Source organism: Anguilla anguilla, chromosome 4 (genome assembly GCF_013347855.1).
Source record: "Anguilla anguilla isolate fAngAng1 chromosome 4, fAngAng1.pri, whole genome shotgun sequence".
NCBI classification, from domain to species: domain Eukaryota; kingdom Metazoa; phylum Chordata; class Actinopteri; order Anguilliformes; family Anguillidae; genus Anguilla; species Anguilla anguilla.
In genome coordinates, this window is record NC_049204.1 from 54220827 (window position 1) to 54248825 (window position 27999).

The 27999-nt window shown below is 42.0% G+C and overlaps 2 protein-coding genes across 5 annotated transcripts in view; both read left to right on the forward strand.

The window, feature by feature from the left end:
- The window catches only part of LOC118224630 (aryl hydrocarbon receptor repressor-like), a 67536-nt gene extending 56195 nt beyond the window's left edge, over positions 1-11341 (forward strand). For all 4 annotated transcript variants that reach the window (XM_035412196.1, XM_035412198.1, XM_035412199.1 and 1 more), the window contains 4 exons: positions 492-627; positions 1071-1204; positions 2714-2913; positions 8060-11341. In XM_035412196.1, coding sequence (XP_035268087.1) covers positions 492-627; positions 1071-1204; positions 2714-2913; positions 8060-9152 — 1563 coding nt within the window. In that variant the 3' untranslated portion in view covers positions 9153-11341. The remainder of the gene's footprint in view (positions 1-491; positions 628-1070; positions 1205-2713; positions 2914-8059) is intronic.
- A 2396-nt stretch (positions 11342-13737) lies between these two features.
- LOC118226158 (exocyst complex component 3-like) lies at positions 13738-27941 on the forward strand. The gene is made up of 13 exons (XM_035415545.1): positions 13738-13872; positions 15441-15603; positions 17939-18158; positions 22241-22922; positions 23506-23623; positions 24284-24409; positions 24545-24645; positions 25245-25355; positions 25574-25715; positions 26000-26122; positions 26372-26533; positions 26914-27035; positions 27196-27941. The coding sequence occupies exons 2-13, from the start codon at positions 15460-15462 to the stop codon at positions 27377-27379; spliced, it is 2235 nt and encodes a 744-aa protein (XP_035271436.1). The 5' UTR covers positions 13738-13872; positions 15441-15459; the 3' UTR covers positions 27380-27941.
- The last annotated feature ends 58 nt before the right edge of the window (positions 27942-27999 follow it).

The window sequence follows — 27999 nt, forward strand, 5'->3', positions numbered from 1 at the left end:
TGTGCAAAATGTTTGGTTGGATGCACAAACCATTTATAAATCATCCCTGTAAAGGCCATTAGCTTGTTTGGCATATCTAACAAAGAACACACCCTGCGGCCTATTTTCAACGGTGCTATTGCAGTTCACTCCAGTCTCCGTACTTTGCTAAACGGCCGTTTCAATGAGCGCCTGCTCCTTTCAGAGGCCAGCCCATAGATGCCCTCTGTGTATTTCTGGGTCGTTCTTTTAAAACCCGATCTAAATCCCCGAAACAAGCGACTGTTATCTGCCTAAAGGGGAACGCGACAGGGCTCCGCGCGGGCCTCCCGTAGCGCGACACTCTCGGTGTCGGCCCGAGTGCCTCCTGCGTGCCGGGCTACGGACCGTGTTCAGCGGAGCGCGGCAGAGGTTAAGTGGGAAGGCCACCGCTGTTTGCAAACACAATAGAGACTGTTAATCAGGGGCTTTAGTGGGTCAAGCCGTGATGCATTATCTCCCGCTCTGCCCAGACTGACGTGATGCACCAGAATGTCTTTGATTACATCCATGTGGACGACCGGCAGGAGTTCCGAAGACAGCTCCACTGGGCCATGAACCCGGCACAGCAGGTGGCCAACCCGGACCACCATTTAGCGGCAGGAACTGGTGTGTATATAATTACTGACAACAGAGACGCGGGGGCCCTGTGCCTCGCCACGGCCAGAGTGAGCGAGGCAGAGAGGAGCGTTGATATTGTGCTGCATTTTATGCTCTACTTTCAGAAATGTAGCTTTATCTGTTGGCTCTCGGTTTTCCAAATTAACACAAATATAAAAATTATTTATGAATGATGAGTCTTAGAGCATGAGTGCCAATAGGTGTGGAGTCATGTCAGACCTTTTTGAATATTGAAGCTTGCCAATGATTTGTTTAATTACAAATTCCTCATCTAATTTGTTTTAAAACCCAGAGCAGCGCTACTAATAATCAAATGCATCATTTCTTGGGCATTGTTGGGCTGCAGGCCTTTAAACTGTGGCAGGAGTAATACTGGGAAAACTTCCAGCCTCTTCACCACGTGTTTTGTGTGTGTGTGTGTGTGTGTGTAGGTGAAGACTTTGTGGTCAGCAGCCTCTTCGGTTCTCAGGAGCCAGGCAGCATTCCTGCAGAGTTCTCCTCCTTCCTCAACCGCTGCTTCATCTCGCGGGTGCGCTGCCTGCTGGACAGTACCTCCGGCTTCCTGGTGAGTGACCCTCCACACTGACCCTCACATACTCTCCTCCTACGCAAGGTCACCATTAGGCCTTTCCCAAGTGTGCAACCTCGCAATCCACCGAAGGATCTGAGGCCCTGTCCTTGTGTGCGGACCCCAAACATGACAGCACTGGATACTGTTCCCTCTCCCCACATGTGCTGCTTGCTAATGGTCATAGTTACTCTGACTGCCACTCTCAGCCCATTCGTTCCAACTGTGGTTTTTGAACTGCAGTGAAAGGTTTCTGTGGGTACGTTACAAATTGTTCTGTACATTTAAAAAAATCTTTTTAAAAAATGTACTTTTCCCAGCTTTCTTGCTATAGTCTTCTGTGAAAAAGTCATTCATAGAAACCAGTGTCATGGCAAAATTATAGGTTTGAGCTTTTTTAAAAAAATAAAAAATAAAAAAAAAGAATAATACAATACAGAATGTCTGTTGCAATTCAAAGAGAAATTTCTGTTATACATCAGTATAACTTGTTTTGGTTCTGTAATCTATATCTATAAATAGAAAATCCAAAACTGAAAATAGTGGAGGGCTATGTTTTTGTACCTCCTAAATATTATAACAGAGTGATTTGGGTGCAGAAGTGGAAATACATTGAGCAAGTTACTTTTGGAATTTTCTTTTCAAGAAAGGTCAACATAAGATATATTTGAATTAGTTTCTGTTTTGTAGGGTAAGAAGCAAGACTTGTTTTGCATCATTATTTTGTGTAGTTTGTTATGTGAGAGTCCTTTCTTTTAAAAAATCTCAAAGTCATTCATCTAATGGGACCTGTTTCCCCAAAGGGGAAATCAAGGACATTCGCTACAGCTTCTTATTTCTCCCAAAGCAGTCATGAACTCTCACAAACTGTTGCCGAATCTACACTCTCTGATTAGGCTGAATATGCTCACTATTACTTCCTCAATAAATAACAGGTCTTGCTTTAATTTTCTTTTTTTTCCATGCCCCTTGCTATGAACTTTCTGTGTTCCTTTCATTCTGTGCTACAAATTTAATGATGATGTTAAAATACATGCAACAGACTTAAAAACAATGTTCTCCTCTTGCACAAATGTTTTATTAATTCACAAATTATTGTTACTACTGGACTATTTAATGTTTACTCATCTGTAGATAAATAGATTTTTGAATGGGCTCCTGCAAGAATGTGATTATGTTTTCATTATGATTTTGTTCGCATAAAGATTAGTATATTAGTTTGTGAGAAATATACCATATTTTAAATGCAATATTGGGAGTATTTTTATTCCAGATGTCTTTCTTATGGAACTCCTCGTTTGATATACTGTTAGAAATAGCGAATCATGACCTATTCATTAACCTTTATTTAACGAGGTGAGTCACATTGAGACACCATAAATTGGCAAACACCACAAAACAGCCATGGCTGTATACATGGCTGTATACAGTCTTTTTTGGAATGGAGGTTTAGGGTGCACCTTCCCTGTTTGTGCCTGTGAGTAAGTTGCCCATTCCTCTCTCCAGACCATGCAGTTCCAGGGAAGGCTCAAATTCCTCCATGGCCAAAAGAAGAAGACCCCATCAGGCACGGTTCTGCCCCCTCAGCTGGCTCTCTTCTGTGTGGCTGTGCCTCTCCTGCTGCCCTCCATCACTGAGATGAAGATGAAGAGCATGATGATGAGGAACAAGCACAAGGGCGGGGTCATTACTGCACTGGAGCACAAGTAAGTTTTCTTTGTGTATTATATTGTCCGGAGGTTATACAACGCACTGTAAGCAGGAGCTATGCACTGTAAGTTAATTTCTCCACTAGATTCCTAACTGTAAGTAAGCCCTTAATCTGACTTAAATACAGTGGGAAACAACAGCCTGCATGATTTAAGCAGCACTGTTGCAAGATGGGTTCAAAAAAGGCCACGCCCCCAAAATTACTCAAATGCATCTTGGAACCTTGTGTTTTTGGACTATAAAAATAATTCTTGGAAATGAAATCCCGGAGAGGCTATAATAATCAGATGTCCTGGATGGCCCTGGCATGGCCATGATTAAATCCACCTCTTTAGAGGGTTCAGCCAGGAGATCACTTAGTTTCTGCATGTATCTGGGCCGGTGGCCACAGACACGAGCTCTACCATGCTGACAGGCTGCTGGGTTGGGTTCTGACCCTGTGTCATCGTCAGGCCAGATCAATCAGAAGACCTATGTCATTTCACCACTTGAGCTGTGACTATTCTCTCTCTCTCTCTCTATCTCTCTCTCTCTCTATTGCTCTCTCTCTCTCTCTCCCTCTCTCTCTCTCTCTCTCTCTCTCTGTTCATCTCTGCCCCTTTGCCGCCCCCAGAAAATGAATTTCTGTTCTCCTGGATACAAACAGAAAAACAGAAAGCACACTATTTGTCCAGTTCTGAAGCTTCACCATTTCTGTTCCTTTAAGGTGAATTGACTCTTCCCTGGCATAAAGTCATTTATTTAGTTTTGAAATATTTTCCAGAGACCAAAATTGTTCTCACCTGCTATTATAATGATTTCTTTGGATTTATCAGTCAAAGAGATATAAACATAAATAAGCAAATATATTTTTGTACAGTTGTTGCATTTTTTTTCCAAGAGATAAAATTCCAGTAAGATAGTGTGCACTGCAGTTTTTCCCCTGCTGGATGAAAGCATATTGTAACACTGCATTGTCAAACTCTAATATTTTAAAAACAGCAGGACTGGAGTACCAAGGCCTATCCCAGCGTGCATTGGGCAAAAGGCTGGAATACACCCTGGACAGGTCACCTCACAGGAAAGAAACAATTTGTTTCCTCTAAATGAATTGTTTTTAATTTTGTGCAATGCAGTGTAATTTATACATATATTCCACATGATGAAAAAGAACATCACACTGGATATTAAGATCATCCACATTTGGTGCCGGAGTAATTAGCTAACAAGGTCATGGAATCATAGTCGCAGTTACTCATGTGATGACAAACCTTTTGATTTAGATGCTTCTAAATACACAGCAGATTACAATGCAACGCAAATTTTGTCTAAAATGTTTTAATATAATATATGCCTTTCTGGAAATTATGTGATTGGTCAATTGATTACAGTTGACAGAACTGTTCCAAAAAGTGTAAGAAACTAGTTTTTTCAAAGCGGTAGGCCAAACAAGCTCACAGAATGGGACCACTGAGTGCTGAAACATGTAGTGCACATAAATCATCTGTCCTTGGTTGCAACACTCACTACAGAGTTCCAAACTACCTCTGGAGACAATGTCAGCACAAGAACTGTTCGTCAAGAGCTTCATGAAATGGATTTCCGTGGCCGAGTAGCCAAACACAAGTCTAAGATCACCATGTGCAATGCCAAGCTTCGGCTGGGGTGGTGTAAAGCATTCTGCCATATGACTCTACAGCAGTGGAACCGTGTTATCTGGTATGATGAATCACACTTCACTATCTGGCAGTCAGACGGATGAATCTGGGTTTGGCAGAATATATAGTGCCAACTGTACTGGCCTGAATAGTGCCGACTGTAAAGTTTGGTGGAGGAGGAATACTGGTCTAGGGCTGTTTTTCATGGTTTGGGCTCGGCCCTTTAGTTCCACTGAAGGGAAATCTTAATCTGCTACAGCATACAATGACATTCTAGAGAAGTGTGCACTTCACCTTTATGGCAACAGTTTGGGGAAGACCCCTGTTTCAACATGACAATACCCCCGTGCAACAAAGCCAGGTCCATAAAGAAATGGTTTTAGAGGTGGGGAAGAACTTGACTGGCCTGCACAGAGCCCTGACCTCTACCCCATCAAGCACCTTTGGGATAAATTGGAATTCCGACTGCAGGGCCAGGCCTTCTGCCCAACATCAGTGCCTAACCTCAGTAATGTTTTGTGTGGCTGAATGGAATCCCCGCAGCCATGTTCAAAAATATACTGGAAAGCCTTCCCAGAAGAGTGGAGGCTGTTACAGGGGGGTCTAACTCCATATTAATGCCCATGGTTTTGGAATGAGATGTTCACCAAGTACACATGGGTGATGTTCAGGTGTCCACATGCATTTGTAAATGTAATGTATCTGTAGATGTTAGATTTAGGTCTGTCTTCCAATTAAATAATTTTGGCATATATAAATGCTCTGTAAAATATTTTAAGCATAAAAGTTTCAGCAGCATTGTTTAATTAAATTGATACATGTCAGGTTGTAAATAATGTAGATCAAGGATTAAAATGCCTTTAGATTCAAAGTGAATACATGTATTCACAAAAGTACCTTAGTTCACTGACACATTCAGTGTGGAAGGAGCTACAGCTGGTTCAGCAGGAAAAACATTAACTGTCCTTTAATGGCTAAACTTATCTTCAAAGGCATCAAAGGTGAACTATGAAGGAAGTGTTAGCAAACTGGAGCCCTATCACCCCCTCTGCTGTCCACAGAACACAATGATATGCTTTAAAACATATCTCAGGAAAAGAACAACATTCTTTCCCTTACTCACAATTGTTATACCTTCATATTTCATAGTTATAGAAAAGACAAAGATGTATTTCATGAAAAGGCTGAAGGAGGGCTTTTATGGTTTCTTATTCGGGATCCCAGAATTGTGTGAGTGCTGATATACCGAGAACTGTGTGAATGTGTGAACTCTATGGTTTCTGCAATGAGAAAATAAGATCAGGTCTGTGTGTGGGCATACAGACACAGGTCCACAGTGTTGCATTTAGGATATCCGTGGGATTCTACTGTCTCTGTTGATTTATTGATTGGCTCTTCAATGGATTGATTGATTGATTTTGGTGGAGTTAAAATTTTATTTATTAAAATGTTTATTTGTTTTTTTGTCATGGTCCAGCGGGGTTCAGAAAGGTGAGGAAGAAAATAAAACAAAATGCGTTTTCTCATAGAATACACAACCATTCCAAAACACATTTTTTTCAGCTGCAGTGTTGCTACTCTTTAATTAGATACAGTAATAACTGTAGAATGCCATAACCTTATCCATGTGAAATCAAAACCAGTTTCTATGGTCCAAGTGTGATGTCTTAACCCTGAGAGCCAGAAGTGTTTCTCGATCAACACAGCCAATCAAAGGTGCATATATACTGTGAATTTATGTGTGTGTGTGTGTGTGTGTATGTGCATGTCTGTGTGTATACAGTCCTCTTGACAGTTTCTGCAATTATATTACCCCGAAAAAGCCAAGACTAGCCTTAGTATTAAAAAATATAAGAAGAATGTAAATAAATGTTCAATTTCCATTCAGAATTTGAACACTTACCAAGTCCCATTTCTTGGTTTTCACAGCCATACTTACATACATAGAAATCTGGGGGAACAGTATGTTGCATTTAAACCCATAGATTTACAGAATAACAACAGGTGGACTGAATAAACTGGCAAGAGTTCCCCAAATCTTTGAAAACATCTCCCTGGTCACTTGGTGTCGTGTGAGAACACTGCAATGGCATTTTTGGGCTTAGTTCCATTTTATTATTTTTTTTAAAAGCAAGCAACAAGCAGACAGGGAATGTAGAAATCAAAGGCCCCAACCCAAAGGCTTTTTCCTTTGTGACAATGATGAATAAAGCAGAGAGAGGACCTCCCGTCCAACGAGTTCATTCAGTTGAAGATCAGTGGGTTCTGGTGCAGGCTAATGCTCAGCTTGTGTATAGAAACGCATTCCCAGAATATGTCAGTGTCACACAGTGGGCCCTGAAGTATGTATCTTGCAAGTCTTTGCTCATAGGGAATCCTCTGAAATACAACACTGAGTAAAAAAAGGACAGCTGTATCTTGTTTTTGCTGATTCGTTTGAATGTAGCCTCTTAAATCAAAGGCAAATCCTATGATATCCCTGGAGCTGATCTTCAGAAGGGTTTAGTTACTGCCTTTGTATGAAATGTATATCCAACAAAACTATAACACTGCAAAATCGAACTTGCAGTTGAGCAACTGATTGCTTTTGAAATTCAAGATACCGGAATTGCATTTGCAGGCCAGTCATATTGAGCATTATTGATAAAGGAATGGTACTGTGTGTGGATGTGGAGAACAAAGACGGGTCAATGAATCAGCACAATTGGGCTTAGTCTTAAAAATCAGTCATTCATCTTTGGTTTATAGCTCTGTTTTCTCTGGGAAGGCACTCAATTGGGTATTGAAATCTTGAAGTTATTTCAAGTACTTTAGGAAAATAACATTCCTGAGCACATAATATTGCTCAGTTGGTCTGTAGCAAAGGGCCTCTATGAATTTATTTTATAGTTGGTTGTCATCATACAAAACTTGTGTTCTGTTAATCAAGTATTTATTTTTCTAGTTTCCTATGAAAATCATCATCTTCTATGTGTCATGGCATAACAAAGCAACCACATTAAATCTAAACTCGCCAACAAATCCTTTTCACTGTAACACAATTAACATTCCTGGCTCAGTAGACTGCAGCCAAATGTCCATTAAATACATTTTCAAACGTCTATATTTACTTTGGAATTTTATTATGCTCAGTGTTACTGACATTTGTATTGCACTGCCACATAACAGATGTGAGTCACTGCATCTTGACATTAAGAAAATATGAGTAAACGTTTCATGCCCTGTAACTTTTTCCTGCTGTAGTTAGTTACCCTTAGTTTGGCAAATAATAAAGCATAAAGCATAGTTTTGCTTTTTAATGTGACTGAACCCCTACTTGGAGAAACCCTTGAATTAGTAAAGGTCAGCTACATAAAGAGTTTCTCCCAGCTTCATTTTGTTGTCACAAGCGTGTCTTGTGAAAGAGAAGTTGTTGGTCTTTTTGACTCTGTTTCCTGTCAGGATAGTGGCAGCTGCTGACGGAGAATGTGAAATGTGACTCCTGTTCTTTTCCTGTCATCCTCAGTGAGAGAGAGGACCATCTGAAGAGGCAAGCCAGCACCGGGGGGATGGATGACAGCGGGGACATCCTGCTCTTCAACTGCCCCGGCAACTCGAGCGGACAGCTGCGCCACCACACGCCCTGGACGCCCTTCTCCAAGGAAGGCGTCAAGTACAAGGTGGAGGGGTACTACTCCCAAGAGGAGCCGCTCAATTTCTGCAAGTCCTCCGTGGGTGGGCACAGGGCTCACAGCCTGGAGAACCCATGGACCATGCGAGCCTCTGTGGGCGCAATAAGAGTGGGGCAAAACGTCAACCTGGCGCCTAATAGGATGGGCAAGTCCAGCCACTACGGGAAAGCAGGGGCGTACAGAATGTCTCCCAGCTGCCACGGGGGCAGGAACGAGGCCTACCTGCCCAAGCTGTACGGCAGCATGCAGAACCCGGAGATGGAGAGCTACTGCATGGACACCGTCAAGAGCGAGAACGGGTACGTGGGCCACGGCGAATGCTACGACGGGCGCATGCTCCCCGAAATGCCCATCAAGGTGGAGCAGGATTCCGACTCGGAGAATGGGTGCGACGTGTACGGCACCCCTCACGGCCGCGCGTGGATGTGCAAGGAGCACGTCGACAAACGCTACGGGATGGGCTACGACGGCCTTCAGCTGAAGGCCGAGGCGGAATACTACGAGCAGTACTCCCCCTGCCTGAAAAACAAGGGCAACCTGAGTCCCACTTTCAATGGACACTACCAAAACATGTGTGCTGGGGGCAACCGGCCCCTGAAATGTGTTCTAAACAAAGACCTTACCCAGTTCAGCCCCCAGCGACTGTCCCACTCTGACCACCTGAGTACGAACTGTATGAACAGCCAAATGTACACCAACAGCTCCATGGATCATAAAGGCTACATGCCGCAGGACTACAAGTTAAGCTACGAGTTCAAAGGTCACAGTCTGGTGCATTCCATTAAGCGTGAACCCGTGGACTCACCACCCTGGTCTGGCAGCAGCCATGGCATCAGCCAGATGCCCGTCCAACACAATATCATGCCCAACTGTGTGATGAACACAGGGGTAGTGCACAAGACCAACCCCTACATCTATATGCAATAACTGTGAATTCTCATGAACCTCTTTTCCCATTTACCATCACAGGCAAAAGCCCAGGAAAGAACTATTGCTCATGTTCAAGGCTCAGGTTTAAGAACAGTGTTAAACTTATATGACTGAATAAGACTGAAGGTTCACCCTCTGAGATTGTTTTTGAAACGATCAGTGGAATTGCAAAATGTATAGTTTATCATAAGCACTTTTAACATTTATGGTGATAATAAATATTTTGAGATTCATACACTATGTTCGTGTTTCTGTATCGTGGACATCTTACCTTGTGTAGGTTGTTGGATATTGAAGGTCTGCTATGTAATGTGGGGGGAAAAGGGTGAATTTTTGTTTTTGTTAATGCAAAGGGATAGACTGTTATTCAGGTGGGAGAGAGAAAGTGGAAGAGACGCACAAAGATACCAATGTTATACTGTATATTGCATTTTCATGTAGTCTTTGAGCTAAAATATGACATCTTTAAACATAGTTTAGTGTTGATGTGTATTACAATCTGGTTTTTATCTGATTTTTTAAGCAGTAAGATTTTCTTTTTAATGTTTGCTCCCAGGAGAGAACGAAACTTAATGAAATTGAAGGGTCAATATATGGTACTGCATTTGTACATATTTTTTAAAATATTTTGAAAACCTTTCTGATTTTATATCTTTCTATAAATTCTACCTGCACTACAATTTACCTTCGGTAATTGTTTATTAATGACTCCATTTGATGCGTTTTCTTGTTAAAAATTGCCCTCTTGTTGTCCAACTGAAAATGCAATTGCAATGTGTATGAATATTTATTATTCATACAGTAAATATTATTGACACATAGCCTTTCAAGGCGATTCCTGGAACCACACAAACAGTGGAAATTTTCATTATGCACTCAAGTGAATTAAAATTAAGTGAATAAAAAATGTAATTATAAATGATGATTACCCTCTCACTTTCACTCATTGCAAACAGAAGATTATCCCAAATATGCCATTTGCTTTCTATTTTATGTGTATAGTTAAACTATTAATCCAGTGAGATTTAGTCATCAGTTACATATGGCAGCATACTGACTTTGTACCATGGTACAGCAATACAATAATCAGCAGGTTGATTGCTGAAATGCAACCTACGGTGAACCTACATTCAACGTAAAAGAGACTTCACACTTGTGTTAAGCATCTTAAATTATTCATGTGGTAAATTAATAGGGGTATTAAGAAACAAGTTCTATCTACAGAGATAAACTTTTGAATTGTACAGATGGGATTCATTGGTTTCATACACTAATGTAATCATTCTTTTAATACAAAATAGAAGAAATTCTGAAATGATGTGGAAAAGAGCTGTCAATGCAGTGCAGTTTGAACCAATGACAACTGATATTTTAAAAATTCATTCAGAAAAAGAATGTCCATGATGCTTTCTCTTTCTCTTTTTCAGCTTCCAACTTTAAATTATTAATCATATTAAGAGGCTGGGTGGCTGAAAATACTTTTAGGGATTTATTCAAGTATCAATTCCACTAAATCTAGTATTTCCTTGTATGCTCTCATCTCCTTTAAATGTTATGCCTTCATTGAACATACTGAGATGAGTAGCTCTATTTAGAAATAGTTTCAATATTTGGATAGCTTTTTGGAAGCATATTTATGAAATGCAGACATTCAAAAATAGTTTTTGGGCTCAAAATTCATAGATTTTGTAGATTTTGTCTCCATTTTCAGCAGTAATATTGTCTGGGTCTGAGTTTTGAGGATTGTGTTTGTGAGTCAACATTTCAAAATCAAATAAATCTACTGCTGTGTGCTATACAGCCATTGAGTTTTTTTTTTTTTTTTTGCACTTGCACTATGGAACTGGATTATGAATCTTACTGCTACCTAGACATAATGTCAAGTTGACATGCACAATTGTAAATTGCTTCACTTTTTAAATTGCTGTTTTGTTTGTGTTTTGTAAAAAAAAAAAAAAAATAGTGTCCAATGTTTTGTATTTATTGTCAAAAAGTGAGAGCTTCATGCTGTTTCACAAAGGAAAAATGGCTTTTTTTCTTTCTTTTTGAAAATGCATTAACTAGTAAATACACATAAGCTCCTTGGCTAACTTTGTAGCTGCAAAGCAGCAATTACGTATTGCAGCATTTTCTCAATATTTTTTCTGTGTTTTTCAAAAATACATCAATAAAATTGTCATAAAACATTTTTTCCTATAGCTGTTAAGGCATAGTGTGCATACATGCATGCATGTGTTCATGGGTGTGTGTTAAAAGAAAAAAGTACACTAAAACACCTTTGTGATTTTTACTCATGAAAGTATTATTTCTGTAAAGTATTAGTGTGCGGAGTGTGTGAGCGAATGGTGTGTGTGCTCTGTGATGGACTGGCAAACTGCCTGGGGTGTATTGCTGCCTCTCACCCAATGCATGCTGGGATAGGCTCCAGCACCTCCTATGACCCGGACTAGGAATAAGCGGGTATAGATTATGCATGGATGGATAGTGTTGTGTTGTGTTTGGTTAATAAGATAGCATTCAGTGACTAGGACTTCCAACCCCCTTTAAGCTCTAGTAGATAAAGACTAATGATTTTTAGCAAACTAATTATGCTCTGTTAGAGCTGTTCGCCTTGTCCTTTTCCATGTGGCTACACAACAGTTATAGTCAGGATATATTAGGGAGTGTTTTGTTTTTGCCAATGGAATTTGTGAAGTGACATTGTGGAAACAAATGTAGGAAGAGCTTCACAAACACCTAACTGCATGACTGCAGAGAGTGTTCTGATGGATCCCCTGTGGCTTTTCACTGTTCAGCACCTGGAAATGGGTCTGGAATCCTTGATAAATCATGTTCCAAAATAGCTTCAGAGCATTCAATTTTTTTCTGCAACAAAGACAGCCCTGGAGGATGATGCAATCATTTTCAACAGATATACCAAGTATATATCCTTCCATGCATTTATTCATCCATCCATTTATTTTGCAGTAACTTCTATATCAATTTATATATAGCTTATCAATGTATATATAACTTATAGCTGAGCTTAGGAAGCAAATGAACACACTGGACTAATTAGAAACACCTGTGAATACATTTGTTTCAAACATAATGGTGCCTTAAAATGGGGAGCTATATATAAAAAGTTCTGTAATTTCTACATGGTGAAACCAAAATGCATAAAAATACTCTTTATTAAAATGTGTCCTTTGCCACATGGGAATTGTTTGATTACAAATCTAATATTGCAGAGTGCAGAGCCAAATCAAGAAAAACATGTATTTGTCCCAAACATTACGGAGCTCACTGTTTATTCTTACTTGACTTTTAATTCTATTCCTATTAAAGCTACTATCATTTTAACTGTTACAGTAATATTTATGCATAGGTTAGTTTATACCACTTCTGAAGCTATAATTGGTGATGATTATCCTATTTTGTGTGCTCTTTTATACAATTAAAACATTATTTATCAGCCAATGAATCATTCAATATAATTAAGCTGCAGCTTTATGCGTCGATAAGGAAACATGAGCACAACAGATAGCGGGGGAGTCCTTGTAATATTTGAAGTCTCAACTTGGAAATCTTACTTTACATTCAATGCTGAAATTGCAGTGTTCCAAACCACAAAAAGGAAGTGTAAAATTATTCCAAAATATTATCGAAAATACAAACCGAATGAAGAGCAGAGTCGACTAGAGTGCTGCTTCACCGGGTTCATGAAAAATTCCACGCTAGAGGCGTTTCCTTTCTGGATCTCTATCTGAATTTCCACAATGTGCTGCTGAGGTCTGTGTGTCACTGGGCTAGGAGAAGACAGATTTTTTCAGTTGTGTGGAAAAGTGTGCAAAAGAGGGGACATAATTGTGCTCTGTTTTTGGGATTCATTTTAATATCCGGGTTTTGACGGCAAGTCTGTTCACTGTTACATATCTTCCCAAATTACAACTGGCATGTCAGGGCAAACACAAACACACACCAGTGCAGGGAATTAGTGGCATTTATAATCCCTCTTATTACTGGCAGATTTTAAATTGCAGATAAAAAGATACATTGCGAGCTGACAATGCCTAGTTTTTCCCACAGTGCAACCTATATTATCTCACATGCTAATGTATTCAGATTTAAAAACTGATGCTTTATTTCCCGCTGAGATTGGATCTAACAATCCATTGTAAATTTGAACTTTTACTTTTAAATATCTCTAATCATAAGTTTTTGTGTACAAAACCCTAGGCCTAAAACACACATTGTTCTACAGGAACATCCATCCTAGGAAGCAAATGAATTTCAGTTTCAAATTAAGGTGGGTAAGTCTCACTATGGACTTTATTTAGTCTGTGGAGAGTCTTGTCTATCACTTTGAATACAGTAATTCATCAAATGATGTTTGTTTTTTTTATGTAACACTTTACATATTGATAATTGATGTCAAGTTTTAAGCGATTTATTTGTTTATTTATTAATATTATTATTTTTACATCTCTCAAATAAACGTTATTACAGAGTTTTATGCAGGTAAACATTTCAGAGAAGTGTTTAGGTTTCGGGTTAAATTTTTACTACAATTCCTAGAATGCAACGCGCCCACTGTCCGGAAGTGTGTAGATGGCCTGCTGTGCTCAAGAAATCAACTTTCAGGAAGAGACCTGTCAATACAAATAGCTAACTAGCTAGCGAGGCAGCTAATATGTAAAACATTTGTTTAAAAGCGGATAAAGGATATTTCTGTCAGGTAGGTGCACATGGCATTCATCTTGCTTATAATTTACCAAGACAACTATATTGTACGAAGGGTAAATGTTTCCTGAAAACGGGCCAACTAGTCTCGACTAGCTTACTAGGGCCTCCGTGTTTTTTACGCTAATGAGATCTGCCTAGGTCGCTCATAGCATTGTTTACTTGTGCACTTATTGTATTGTTTGTTTAACTAAACAATTCTTGTTCAAACAAAGCTACATCATAACCAGATTGTGCTTACTGTGCATACAATGTATTTGTCGATAACTAGTTTTGTGCTATGTAACTTTAGCAAGAAAACGAAGTTGTGTAGCTAACTTATCCATTAGACTACGCTATATCAAACTTGAGAGTAGCGCGCAAGTACAAACGATAACGTTAGCTAGTTGCATTGGGGCGTTCCTTACTTGGACAAAAGGCAAATTGTCTAACTATTATCGTAAAATTTTAATTCTAACTAACTTCGTGCAAACTAGCTAATTTTATCTGGGGTTTGTGCTGGTAACTGATGAATACTTAAGAACATAGCAGACAGACAATTTATATGCGAAATAATTTACCAAGTTGAATAGTCACATGCTGTGTCACTCAAAGTTCAGACCAGTGCTTTAGTCTAGCTGGGCTAATGCAATGAATCATAAAATCGCCTCCTAAACAAGCACGATCGGTCCTCATTTCGACGTTAGCTACATTCGTATTGACGTGATGCGATGAATGTAAATAAATATCACGTGTCATTGTTGGGGAGGACCATGTAGAATCTGCGGTTGTAGATACCTTTTAAGCTTAACAACGTTGATAATGTGTCGTTTCATTAAAAACCTAATGTATTTTTGTTTCAGAGTTTGGTGGTACTAAATAGTAATACGTGAATATAAACACAATTAAGTGCAGTCCCTTTGTCAGACTGTAATAAATTACTGAGTACTGTGTCCAAGTAGATTTCAGTAATGGACAGCACCATTGAAGGCCTCTAAGTTCTCCGGACAACGGCAGCAAGACTAATTTGGAGTATATCAGACTTATTAATTATGAAGACGGTGTTAAGGCATACGTAATCTCTGTAGGGTTAGAAAATCTAAAGTTGAACGTTCGTTTAACAGGATAACATATGTATTTCAATTGAATTTCACTTTGGTTGTGTCAGCAGAATAAGAGAACATATTTGGAAATTTGTTTAACCTAGATCTTGCACTGACAATAAAAATAATTTGATTCAGATTGGATTGACTTATATTGGACACAGCCAGGCTTGATTGCAGCCTGCCCTGTTGAATCTAATCCTCGCTCATATTGAACTTTACCATCAGAGTGAGGTAGTCAGACTTTCTACTAGCACACTATGCCACAATCAATGGAAATTCTGGAAGAGATGAGAAAAAAGTTGTAGACATATCAATCTGGAAAGGGTTCAGAGCTATTTCTAAGGCTTTTGGACTCCACCGAACCACAGTGAGAGGCATTATCTCCGAACGGAGAACACTTGGAAGAATGTACTTGTGTCTGTACTTGAGAAAGTCTAACAAATAGTCTAATTAAGATTTTGTATGTGTTTGTGTTGAGTTGAGGGCCTGCCTTTGCCATGGAGGAGACTGATAGGGAGGCTGTTGCCACGGCGGTGCAGAGGGTTGCTGGGATGCTGCAGCGGCCAGACCAGCTGGACAAAGTGGAGCAGTATCGTCGGAGAGAGGCACGCAAGAAGGCCTCGGTGGAGGCCAGACTGAAGGTAACACAGCCACTGAAGACAAGGCTCAGTCCGTCACCCATTTACTTATCCATTCACATACTTCTCTGTATACTTACTGACCCATTCATTAGCTCACTCACCCATCTATTCACTCATTCATCCATTTGCTCACTCACTCATTCATCCATTCACTCATTCACTTACTCATCCAGTCACTCACTCACTCATTCACCCAATCGCTTATGCAGTCACCCATCCATCCATTCACTCACTCTTCATACCCACCCATCCACTAATGCACTCACTCCCAGATAAACCATGATGGTCAAGTGTTAAAACTACTGTGAACCAGTTAAACCATGTGACTCTGGCTCTTTGTCCTATTTTTGGTGTGAAAATCGCAGCCTCCTCTGTTTAGCTCTTCCTGGTTGAGGATAGAGTTTCAGCTTGCGTGCCGGCAACTGTAGCTGAGCCTTTCCCACCCTTTCGTTTTCCAACCAAAGATATCTGTGGTAAACGCTAAATCCAGGCCCAGTCTGCAGAAAATTCTATTATGCGTTTCCTTCCGAAACTGGAATGTCTCTAAAGTGTAAACAGAAACATAACCATTGGTCATGGCTTTGACACAGCTTAGGGCTATCCAACTGTATTTTCAAAGTAAACAAAAGCCTTTAAGGTGATATAGAGGATACTTGACTCTTGCTGTAAAACTTAGCCAGAGATATTTTATTGTGGTGTCAAGTTATTAACAAGTTAATTGTTGGGTTCATAATTTGTAAGTACAATGCATTCCCCCCTTGATCCTGTGAAATTTATTTAGTTTTTTTTTTCTTATGGAAATGATTATTATACTGTTTTCCAGTCATTAACCTACAGTCGAGACTTATAGCTACTACTTGAACTGTGGTTTTGGGGATAATATAATCAAGATGTATGCAGATTTACCACCTGTTGTTAATGTAGCTTGACACTGCAGTCTCAAATTTCCAATTATTCTCAATCCAGGAAGGATAAACAGAGTGTATTTATGAAGTCAGTTTTAAATTTTAGCAGTCCCGTTGCTAACAAGCTGTTTAAATGCTAATCACCATGTTCATACATCATTCTTTTGATTAGATCATTTATATATCTCAAAACGCACTCAATCTGCGGTACATCTTACGAATGAGTGGTGAAAGAATTCTTAGCTTTACTACACACATGGTTTACATTTGCGTAAGTGTATACCAATTTAGCTGAATTGGCTCGGAAACGAAGCATGGGATGTACATATTCATAACGTGCCTGTTTTGCTGCTGAATTTGGCTTGATCACATTATGATAAAGTCTGGATTTAATTAGAAATGTCCACACTGAGTGCAGTCCAGACTCCAGACATCACGTGTTTTGGAGGAAAATGAGGCTATGTTGTGATAAGATGATGACCAGCATCAGTGGCGAAAGCCCTGTGCAAGATTTTTTTACGGGGCCTCTCTCACTCTCAGACACACGCGAACATGTGCACCATTAGGCCTTGACAATGTGTTAGGTTGTACAAGTTATGATTTAGGCCATTGGGAATGTCAAGGTCAAGGTAGACATCAGAACCCTGAAGAAGAGCCCGACAGTGCTTAGCTGCAGGCTGGTGGAAACGTTTGTTTCAGTGACTGTTTGTCAACATCAGAACTGGCTAGCCTAATAGTTTGCTTTGGCCTACACAACACATCAGACCAAAAAGGTGCTCCAAAGGTGGTCCAAAACTAACTACAGTTTTTTTGGATATACATGACAGTAAAGAGTGCTCTCTAGTGATTTAAATGTGTGAGAAGTTTGCCTTTTCCTTTGGAGGTGGCATTATCATCCTCAAACTGTTAGGCCGCACAAGCTATGAAATGACGTCATGGCAGTTTAGCGGGTGAAAGTATTGCTGACGAGATCGCGTGACCTGTCTGACTGTCGTTGGGTAAGGTGATTACCTGAGGAGCGGCGTTAATGAATTCTCAGGAATGACCACGGCTTCATCGCTGTCTCTGTGACCTCTGGTCTGATTAGATTCTCCTGAAGTTCGACGCTTGAAGGATTTGTACCTTGAATGGAAAATCTGTGAAGGCTGCAAAGTACCAATCAATCACTGCACTCGAGGCATGATCTTATGCCGGTATCTCTTAAGATTTATGGGATTGAGAAGCAGGAAATCCTCAGACAGTGCTTATTGAATGAGACATTAAACATTGAGCAGCAAAGTAGAAACACTGAAATTCTTTTTAGATGGTTTCTTATCAGATAAGGTGCTCATTAATCATAATGATAACTGTGGCAGCGACGGACGTCTCTGAGAATCTCTGTTGTGGAGCACTGATGTGGTGCTGACAGCAAGGCCCTCCTCTCTCACCAGGCAGCCATCCAGTCGCAGCTGGACGGGGTGCGCACGGGCCTCAGCCAGCTTCACAATGCCCTGGGCGACGTCAAGGACATCCAGAGCTCTCTGGCCGACGTCAGCAAAGACTGGAGGCAGAGCATCAACACCATTGAGAACCTGAAGGATGTGAAGGATGTGGTGGTACAGCACAGCCAACTAGCATCAGCTGTGGAGAACCTCAAGAACATCTTCTCAGGTACGAGAACCAGTAGTGCCTAGGGTTCACGAGTAGACACAGGTGAAAAATCTCCTGGGTAGTCTGTATGGCTGGCAAAGTGGCTTCTGGTGTTCACACCCTTGCTTTTCTGGTCACATCACCTATAATAACGATCATATTTTTCTGTGATTGCAATAAATGGCCTGTACCTCAAAGAAGGAGATTATAAGTTACTTAAACCCCATGTCAGTATCCCTTACTAATTTTTTGTGTTTATTACGGAATGTATTTGTCTGAAAATTGGCATGTAGTCCTAATTAAATGCATTTACAATGTTAGTGGATGGAAAGTCCTGGAAAAGGGATTAAATGAACAACTTGGACTAATGGAAATGTAAGTTTCAGCAGTATACGTTTCAGGAAAAATTCATATTTTACCTTCAATATTAATTTTACCTGAAACGTATATTGCTATTGGTTGTCTCTAAGACGTTATTAAACGGATTACCATTATTTGAAGTATGTTAATGTCAGGGTTGGGCTCTATTCCATTTAAATTCAGAAAATTTAGGAAATTAATTGAAATTAAATTAATTAATTGAACATTTATTTCAATGCATCTCCTGAATTGACTGAATTGAATTGGATTTGACCCCGGCCCTGGCTAATGTCAGGTATGAGGTTTTGTTCAATAAAGGGTTTTAATACTTGAAGTAAATTGAATCCATGTTTATCCCCACTGGTGCTTAGTGCCTGAACATTGAAAGTTCCCTGAGAGCTCACTTTTAGATTAGTTAATTCAAATATATAAAACAACGTTTCTCAGTGTTCAAGAAGTCTTAAGGGGTAGTTACTGAAGTGTGCTGACATTGTTAGACAAAACGCCTCAATATTCTATGCATGATGCATTCATCTTTTTTTTAATGTTTTTGACTTTGAAATTCATCATTTGAATGTAGCCGACACATTAAGTGATTTTTTTAAAACCTAATAGCTGCTTGCAAATAGCATGAGGACACAACTAGATGTTGGTTTTTATTGAGTATAACAGAGTCTTATATGAAAATTCTGCACTCTCCCTAGCTCAAGGTAAAGCAATTCTGCTGTACATAATAGTCACCTCCACAGGGGATGTTAATCCTTGAGTGCTTACGGTAAGGTAATTCACTTGAGTATTGGGTAAATGTTTGGGTTTTATGTCCTAAACATATAAAGGTTCTCCTCATTGTCCTCGTTGATTTCTTTCCACTTTGAAGGGAGAAAGGTCACCAACAAGAGGTTGTTGCCAGTAATGTAACTTTAGGGTATAATAATGTGGCTTTTGTAGTGCAGGAACATCCAGCCACTGGGTCATTGACATTGAACAGATTTTCACTGCATCAATATTTCATAAATATCATATTTCAAGTACTGTAACATTGTTGCCTGTGATGAAATGAGTCGTTGAGTCTAGAGAATTTCCTTATTAGTGAAACCTATGGCTGAATGTTACTGAATTATCGGCTTTTATTGTGTAAATGCCATATTAAACATGTCTTGTTTGCTGTGAGCAGCTCAGTTCAAATTGAGGTTTTCCATGCTTCACCGTGGGGTTTACTTGCATACCAGGAAATCCCTGTAGTGCTAATCCTTAGATCACACCAACTGAACACACATTGTTCAGGCAGGAGCACAAGTGGGGATTATGAGCCAGCTATTGTACCTTGACCCCTGGAAAGACCCTGATGGGGAGAGATTACACTGAAAGTAGCCGAGTTAAGCTGCTCCAATCTGTAATTGTGCGGAAATGCCCTATGCAAGGCACAGAGGATTGCTTGGAGGTGCTTTGTGGCCGATACTGTTACTGGTATATGCTACTCACACTATATTGTGCACAAGGTGCTGCTAAAGTGCTAGTCTCCAGTTTGTCTGGATACTGCAAAAAACTCTTTTCAATTCCAGTTAAATTGTAGCTCTGGTAGTGTTGTCATACCCAGAGCTGTTAACTGATTAATAATTGCTGAATAGAACATATTGCCTCTCACAACACAAACACAGTGTTAAGCACAGTTGGTTAATATTTGTTTTTGTTGTATTTCATTATTTATTTTTGGTCTTAATTCCAGACAATTGTAATGCCAGAATTTTACCAAGAAGTTCATATTTTGTAATTGGACACTTCATGTTTTGAGGGATTATTTACCTATTATTTAAACTAATGATAATCACCAAATTATTAAAGAACCTAAGCACATGTATTCAGCAACCTTAATTAAGCAAGAGATTGGCAGCAGCAAATAGCAGCATTCACAGGGGTCCCCAGGACTCATATTGAGAAATACTGAGTCATCCGCATTGGCACATTGGCCATCCTTGTGCTGTCCTTTCCATCCAATGCAAATGACATGTTCAGTGCCTAGTTTCCCTCTCTCCATTTACTGAAGGGAATATGGCTTAAAACCATAGTATAGGGAAAGCAAGGACAAGAGGCGATGCCAGGTTCAAACTGGGATGCACAGGGCTGTGAACATCGTCTGTGTTGCGGCGTTGCTCGGATACAACGCCCTCTTGCTACTCTGGCTCACGCTGTTCATAGATCCCACAATGCACTCATAGACAAGGATTCCTAATTTTACTTAAAAACACTTAAAACACAATCATAAATATGACAAGAATATACAATCGTACATTTTTGTTGTTGAATGAAAAAACAAGCTATGTGTGTAGGTCCATTTCCAGTGAAATGGCCAGTGACAGGGCTGTTAATATTATAGTATTTTGATCTTGGTTGAGTAAGAGAGTCGGATCCCCTGGGTCATCTTTACTTATCTGTCTTTCCTTGCTAGATGCTCTTTGAATCAGTGACATCAATGGCAGGCCTGTCACATAGGATGAACTCAGTCATCCGTTATTCTTTATGGTGCGCCTGAGAAATGCAGCACCCCGGGGCTTTTTAGGGGGCAATTCTCAGAAATTACATGGTAATCAGTGAGAGTCCCAAGATGTAAAGGGACATTTCATTAATTTCAGCAGAATTGAGCAGTCGACTGTCGGTGGTTTAATTTGAAGGGAAACCTGACTGTGTAACTGTAAGCAGTGGCACTGGGTGACCTGAGAGACAATGGCCGATGCACCGCGGTGTCAGAAGTCCTTTTGGCCCCACACACCCACTCTCACTGAGTCGTGTTAAATATTTCAGCGTAGGCTACGTCCTGTAGCCAGCGCTTCTGACCTTTCCCTGAGCGCCTGTGGGGGGCATTCACGCTAATACTGTGTGCGGTAATTCACGCTGGGCATTCATGCTAATACTGTGTGCGGTAATTCACACTGGGCATTCATGCTAATACTCTGTGCCGTAATTCACGCTGGGCATTCACGCTAATACTGTGTGCGGTAATTCACGCTGGGCATTCATGCTAATACTGTGTGCGGTAATTCACGCTGGGCATTCACGCTAATACTGTGTGCAGTAATTCACGCTGGGCATTCATGCTAATACTGTGTGCTGTAATTCACGCTGGGCATTCATGCTAATACTGTGTGCGGTAATTCACGCTGGGCATTCACGCTAATACTGTGTGCTGTAATTCACGCTGGGCATTCATGCTAATACTGTGTGCGGTAATTCACGCTGGGCATTCACGCTAATACTGTGTGCGGTAATTCACGCTGGGCATTCATGCTAATACTGTGTGCGGTAATTCACGCTGGGCATTCATGCTAATACTGTGTGCTGTAATTCACGCTGGGCATTCACGCTAATAGTGTGTGCTGTCCTGTTTCATGCAGTGTTGCGCACACAGCTGGGTCTGTTAAAAAGCATCGCGGGAGAGAATGTAGAATGAAAGATTTTCATCTCTCGCTTTGCCTTTTCTGCTTCCCCCCCTATTCTCTCTTTCTTTTTCTCAGTCCTTCCTTTCCTCTCTCTGACCTGCCCGTCAAAGATTTTGGGGGGAGTAATTGCAGATTAGACGGATGTTAGCATGCGGTTTAGTCCCCCGTTACTGTATATGCAGCTTGATGGAAGAGCTGCGGTCCATATGTAGTAAACAGCAGTAGACCGTGTGATAAACAAATCCGGCAGCACCGATGCATTAACACACAAGCAGTCTCACGCGTTGTGCGTTCCCACTCCGCCCGCAGTGCCAGAGATCGTGGAGGAGACGCAGGGGCTGATCGAGCAGGCCGAGCTGCTGCAGGCGCACCGCAAGCTGATGGACCTGGAGTGCTCGCGCGACGACCTGATGTACGAGCAGTACCGCATGGACAGCCAGAACACCCGCGACATGGGCCTGATCCGCGGCTACTTCGGCGACGTGCAGCGCCTGTCCGAGGAGCTGGCCAAGCAGCTGTGGATGGTGCTGCAGCGCTCGATGGTGACGGTGCGCCGCGACCCCACCATGCTGGTGTCGGTGGTGCGCGTCATCGAGCGCGAGGAGAAGATCGACCGGCGCATGCTGGACCGCCAGCGGCAGACGGGCTTCATCCCGCCGGGCCGCCCCAAGGACTGGAAGAGGAAGATGTTCGAGGTGCTGGAGCGGACGGTGAGCGCGCGCATCGAGGGCGCCCAGTCCGAGACCCGCGAGGTGGACAAGATGTGGCTGGTGCGGCTGCTGGAGATCACGCGGCGGAACGTTCTGGACGACCTGCTGGTGGTGAAGAGCCTGATGGCGCAGTGCTTCCCCCCGCACTACAACGCCTTCCGGGTCTTCTTCGACCTCTACCACAGCTCCCTCTCGTCCCGCATCCAGGAGCTGGCCACCGAGGACCTGGAGGCCAACGAGATCGTCTCCCTGCTCACCTGGGTGCTCAACACGTACACGAGGTAGCCGGCATGGCAGTTCTCATACTCCTTCTCTCTCTCCACACCCCCCAAAAATCACACTGCCCTGCCTGCTGTATACATTTGGTGGCTTTAGCATTGGTACAAGACCTGACCTGAGCACCAGACCTGGCTCTGATGCTTATTTGAAAAGCTTTAGTTCATTTTAATGACATAAGAAAACATAAAAAAGAGTTTTTAAAAGGGGCCTAAAGGAAGTCTCAGTCTCCACTGCTCTGGAGCTGTGAAAACTCCTTTAGTTTTTAGCCTCTGTGTGCTATCAGCCGGTCACTCACTAATCTGGTTCCACACGTTAGCAGACTCATGCCCGAGAGGCACTGACGTTTAGACGTGGTGTTTTCAGGAACGGCTTCATCCTGAGCATGAGAAAGGCAGGAAAAGCCATTTAGCGTAGCGTTTGGCGTAGGAGGGCATGGCTAGACAGACAGCAGTACCTGGACGATGCTGTCCTGGGTGCTGGCACAGGGATCCGTTTGCAGCGTGTGGCCATGGCGGGACGCTCCGGAACATTCTGGAAACGGCTTGGCCCCGCTGTCAGCACGCCGCCTCCGCTCTTGTGTTTCAGCCCAGAGATGATGGGCCACCCCGAGCTCTTCCTGGAGCGTGACATCAGCCAGCTGGAGCCTCTCCTCCCCAGGGAGGTGGTGGATGGTCTGCTCAGCAAGTACATCCAGACCTTCACGGTCAGTCCCGCTCCGCCCCGGCCCACACTCTTCACGAGCGGGCGCTAATGCTCCACACACAAGGCTGTAATCATGTCTGACACCACCTGCGAATGAGGTTTAACAGTTTGTGTTAATGACACTGTTTTAGGACTGCCATCATCACACATATAGCCATTTGTTTGGTGATAGTCCAGTCATTGGTTTAGTGAACACACGTTCAGCCATTTTAACCATCATGGCAGTCGTACAAGTGGGTCAATTCCCTTCATTACTTATGTTCAGCCTTCTAGGTGGGGGCCACTTTGGATGGAGGCATTAGTGAATGGGTCACCAGACATTTCTGAAGAAGACCACTGTACAGAGTTCTGCTCTGTCTAGCTGTTGACGCTTCTTTCATTGTATGCTGCTTTATGGGAATAATGGAATTATACTTGAAAAACATGAACTACACAAAGTGTGATAAAACTGAGTGACAACCTCAGGGAGTTCTCTCAGTTCTCGAAAACATCAGATTAGAGAACAACAAAGTTCTCTAATCTTTACCTGACATAGTCTTTACCTGAAGTTGATGCACATTTGTAAACAGAAAAATGGGAAACAATGGGTTTGTGTGCAAGTCATACAGTACTTTACTGTAAAAAGAAGACTCTCCTTCACTCTCTTTATTTCATCCGCCAGTCCAACATCACCGGCTGGCTCCGCAAGGCTCTGGAGACGGACAAGAAGGACTGGCAGAAGGAGACGGAGCCGGAGGCAGACCAAGACGGCTACTACCAGACCACACTTCCCGCCATTGTGTTCCAGGTACTAAATCTCTGGTCCTGTGGCCCACACTGACAGGGGGAAGGTTCCCTCCTCAAAACCGAGCCAGAGGTCAAGGCTAGGCCTTCTCTGGAGAGCACTGGTCTCTGAGCCCTGATGTTGTGTCCATGCCCTTAGATGTTTGAGCAGAATCTCCAAGTGGCTGCCCAGATCGACGAAACCTTCAAAGAGCAGGTGCTGCTGCTCTGCCTTAAACAGATGAACTCATTCCTATACAGGTAAGACAGAGCACTGATGCCATATCCGACTGCAGGGAACGCCCCACAACAGATCTATAAACACATGCTCAAGATTAATAAGGTGTCCAAATTATCTCCCTCGGTTAAAGGGGAGTCCCTAATTTGGCTTATGGATATTTTCAGTTATATTTGGAAAATTCTCTCATATGGAAATTAGGGGTGCACCGATCGATCGGCCTTGGACCAGAATCCAGCCGGTTCTTGCTCCGTCACACGGGATCGGTGACCGGCAGGTTTACTTTCATTTCGGCCAATCTGTATTCCGGTTTTATGATGTAAGAAATGCGAGCTGCAGTAATTGGAATGCTGCTGCTATATCTTTACCAAAATTTGGAAACAATACAAAGTGTCTTGAAGCGGATATGAAAGGTCTGGTAATATAATAAATAATAATAATGATATTAATAAAAGTATAAAATGTAAAAAAAAAAAGAAATCATGATCAGTGCACCCCTAATGGAAATGATACGATTATATATACTGCTTAGCAATGTAATATAACAGTACTGGAGTGCCAATTCCCAATGGACAGGTTTTGCTTCTGTGATCCTCCTAGTGTTGTCGATGTCATTATCCAGGTACCGGGAAGAAGCAATTGCCTACAAAGAAGATCACTTGAAAGATCGGAAGCTGCCTCAGTGCTATGTCCAGTACATGATCGGCATCATCAACAACTGCCAAACATTTAAGTCAGTTCATTTCTGCCCTGACCTGAGTTCGGTGTTTAACTAAAAATGGAAAATTACTAAGTGATTTACTGAGCTAAAATAAGGACAACATTGTAGTTCTGTTCATATATTTACTTAAACAGAACTTACGAATGTTATCAGTAGTTTCTCAATTAACTTGTGTATCACTTTGAAGCGTGAAATTGATTATATTAACAGATCTTTTGGATCTGTTTCAGGGTGTCAATAAACAGTTTGAAGAAGAAGTACTCCAAGAGGGTGGAGCCCACTCAGAACGACGCCGCCATCGTGAAGACGCTGGAGGAAGTGGCCAAAGATGGCTGCGCGTTCCTGCTCGATGAAGTCTTCTTGGATCTGGAGGTGAAACGGCGGGCAGTGTTCACGTAGTGTTGTCCACCGCTTGCTCTGAATTCGTCTGTAGGTTCGTGAGGCAGGCATGTGAAGGATGTAAGAAGCACAGATGTTCCCTTCTGCTAGGAAGTTCTGGACGGGCTTTTCTGAACGTCACCGAACCTCGTTTTCGACTGAAACTTGTCTTCAAATGAAACATGACGTGCATAGCATGTAGAGAGCAGGGATGTTCCGCTTGTTGTCTGTGCTAGATAGTCCTGTACTAGATGTTCAACTGAGACTTGTCCTCACAGCAACACCTGAATGAGCTCCTGACAAGAAAGTGGCTCACCGGATCCAATGCAGTGGACACCATTTGTGTGACGGTTGAGGATTACTTCAATGACTTTGCTAAGATTAAGAAGCCTTACAATGAGGTATGTTTTAAAAGAGTGTTTTTAAGGCCTTCACATTACTGGAATGCCATTCATATGGAAAAATCACCCCTTGATTAAACGAGGATAAGTAAGAACCTCCATTCTTCTAGTACTTTATCTAATTTGCTCTGTGAAAAGCAGTTAGCTTTGCTCGCAGCTTTCATTTCCTTCACCTTTTCTGGAAACGTAAGAGATTTCCCTCAGTCTATAAACCTACTGAAAGGCGGTGTGCGTATGTGTGTTTGGCAGGAGATGACGAGCAAGGCCCACCGCAGAGTGGTGATGGAGTACTTAAAGAGCGTGATGCAGAAGCGCATCTCCTTCAAAAACGCAGAGGAGCGGAAGGAGGGTGCCGACAGGATGATTAAGGAGGCGGAGCAGTTCAAGTTCCTGTTCAGGAAGCTCTCGGCTGTATGTTCCACTCTCGCGCCACCGGCATTTCACAGGCTGTGGTCTCTTTTTCATTTTCAAAGATTAATATACTCTGTCCTTTTGTTTTTTGTTTTGACCTACTTCACAAAAGTAACGTTTTATTGTGTTATAGTGGCGTACGTGGTTTCAATATGGGCAGTGCTGTTCCGTTCTGCGTAAAACCAGTGTCTCTTGCTCATGGTAGAACAGTTTCTTGTAATATCCATAGGACACTCTGTTGCTGCCTGTCCTTGTCCTGCATGGAGACTAACTGCACTCTCTGTCTTCAGCCTTACATTTCACACCTCTTTTTGTGAGTGCTCTCCCCAATTGAACTGTTTGCTAACCAGTGTGCCTCTTCCCTACCCATGATCCTCCAGGGTGACGACACTGACCATCTGTGTGGCAGCATATCAGCCATCGCTGAGGTGTTCAAACTCGTTGATCCCACCCTGCTCTACCTGGAAGTGTCCACTCTTGTCTCCAAGTACCCGGATATCAGGTAAACTGCTCGCCGAAAGCACTTTAAACTGTCTATACTGTAGACCGGCTCTCAGTGGAAATGTTTGTGTGGTGAAGGCAGCGTTAATTTCCTCTGTGCATTCTGGGAGTTGAAGGCTGAAGGATTTGAGAACTGACCTGTTCCCACTGTGACTCTACAGGGAGGAGCACATCGCCGCCCTGCTGGCCGTGAGAGGGGATGCCAGTCGGGAAATGAGGCAGATGATCATCGAGACGCTGAACCAGAACAAGCCGTCCGTCAACACCAACTCCCGGCCCGTGTTCAGGGACGTTGCTGTCCCCGCGTCCATGACCTCGATGACTGTGCCAAAACTGCTGAAATAACATCTGGAGCAAGACTGCACCCACCAACCTGTGACCGCACGATGTTGCAGTGTGGTTGAAACTACTTGTTTTCTATGCACTTTGAAGGGAAATGATTCCCGGACCAGTAGCTGAGATGCGCGTGAAAGCAGCAATATAAAAAATAAGCGGTATAAGGGAATGTTGGTTTTTACTTTTTTTTGTACTGATAGCGTGTTATCATTTGATACTTGATGTACAGACGACCTATCTCTACCAGCCTTTTTATCAGGTGCAAACAGGCCTTAAACCATACGGTAAACCCCGAGAACCACGGCTTTCAGAGATGTACATCTGTGAAAAGAATGAGTGCTAAAGGATTGTGTGCTGTTTTTTTGTAATTTACCATGTTAACGTGTCATACTGGATGTAGAGGACAATCCATGCTCGTCCCAGCCTTCATTTAAGTGTAGTCAGGTCTGAAATCATGTATAAACTCTCCTCTTTGCGATTTACTGGTCTTTTTCAGAAGGACCACTTGATTGTAGGTCTGTAAGAGGTCTGTAAGATTGCCTTATTAAAACAATTCAATCACTTTTGCCAATTCCCTGTCTCCATTAGTTTTTCACTCCCTGCTTGGATCGTTCGGAATTCTACTCAGT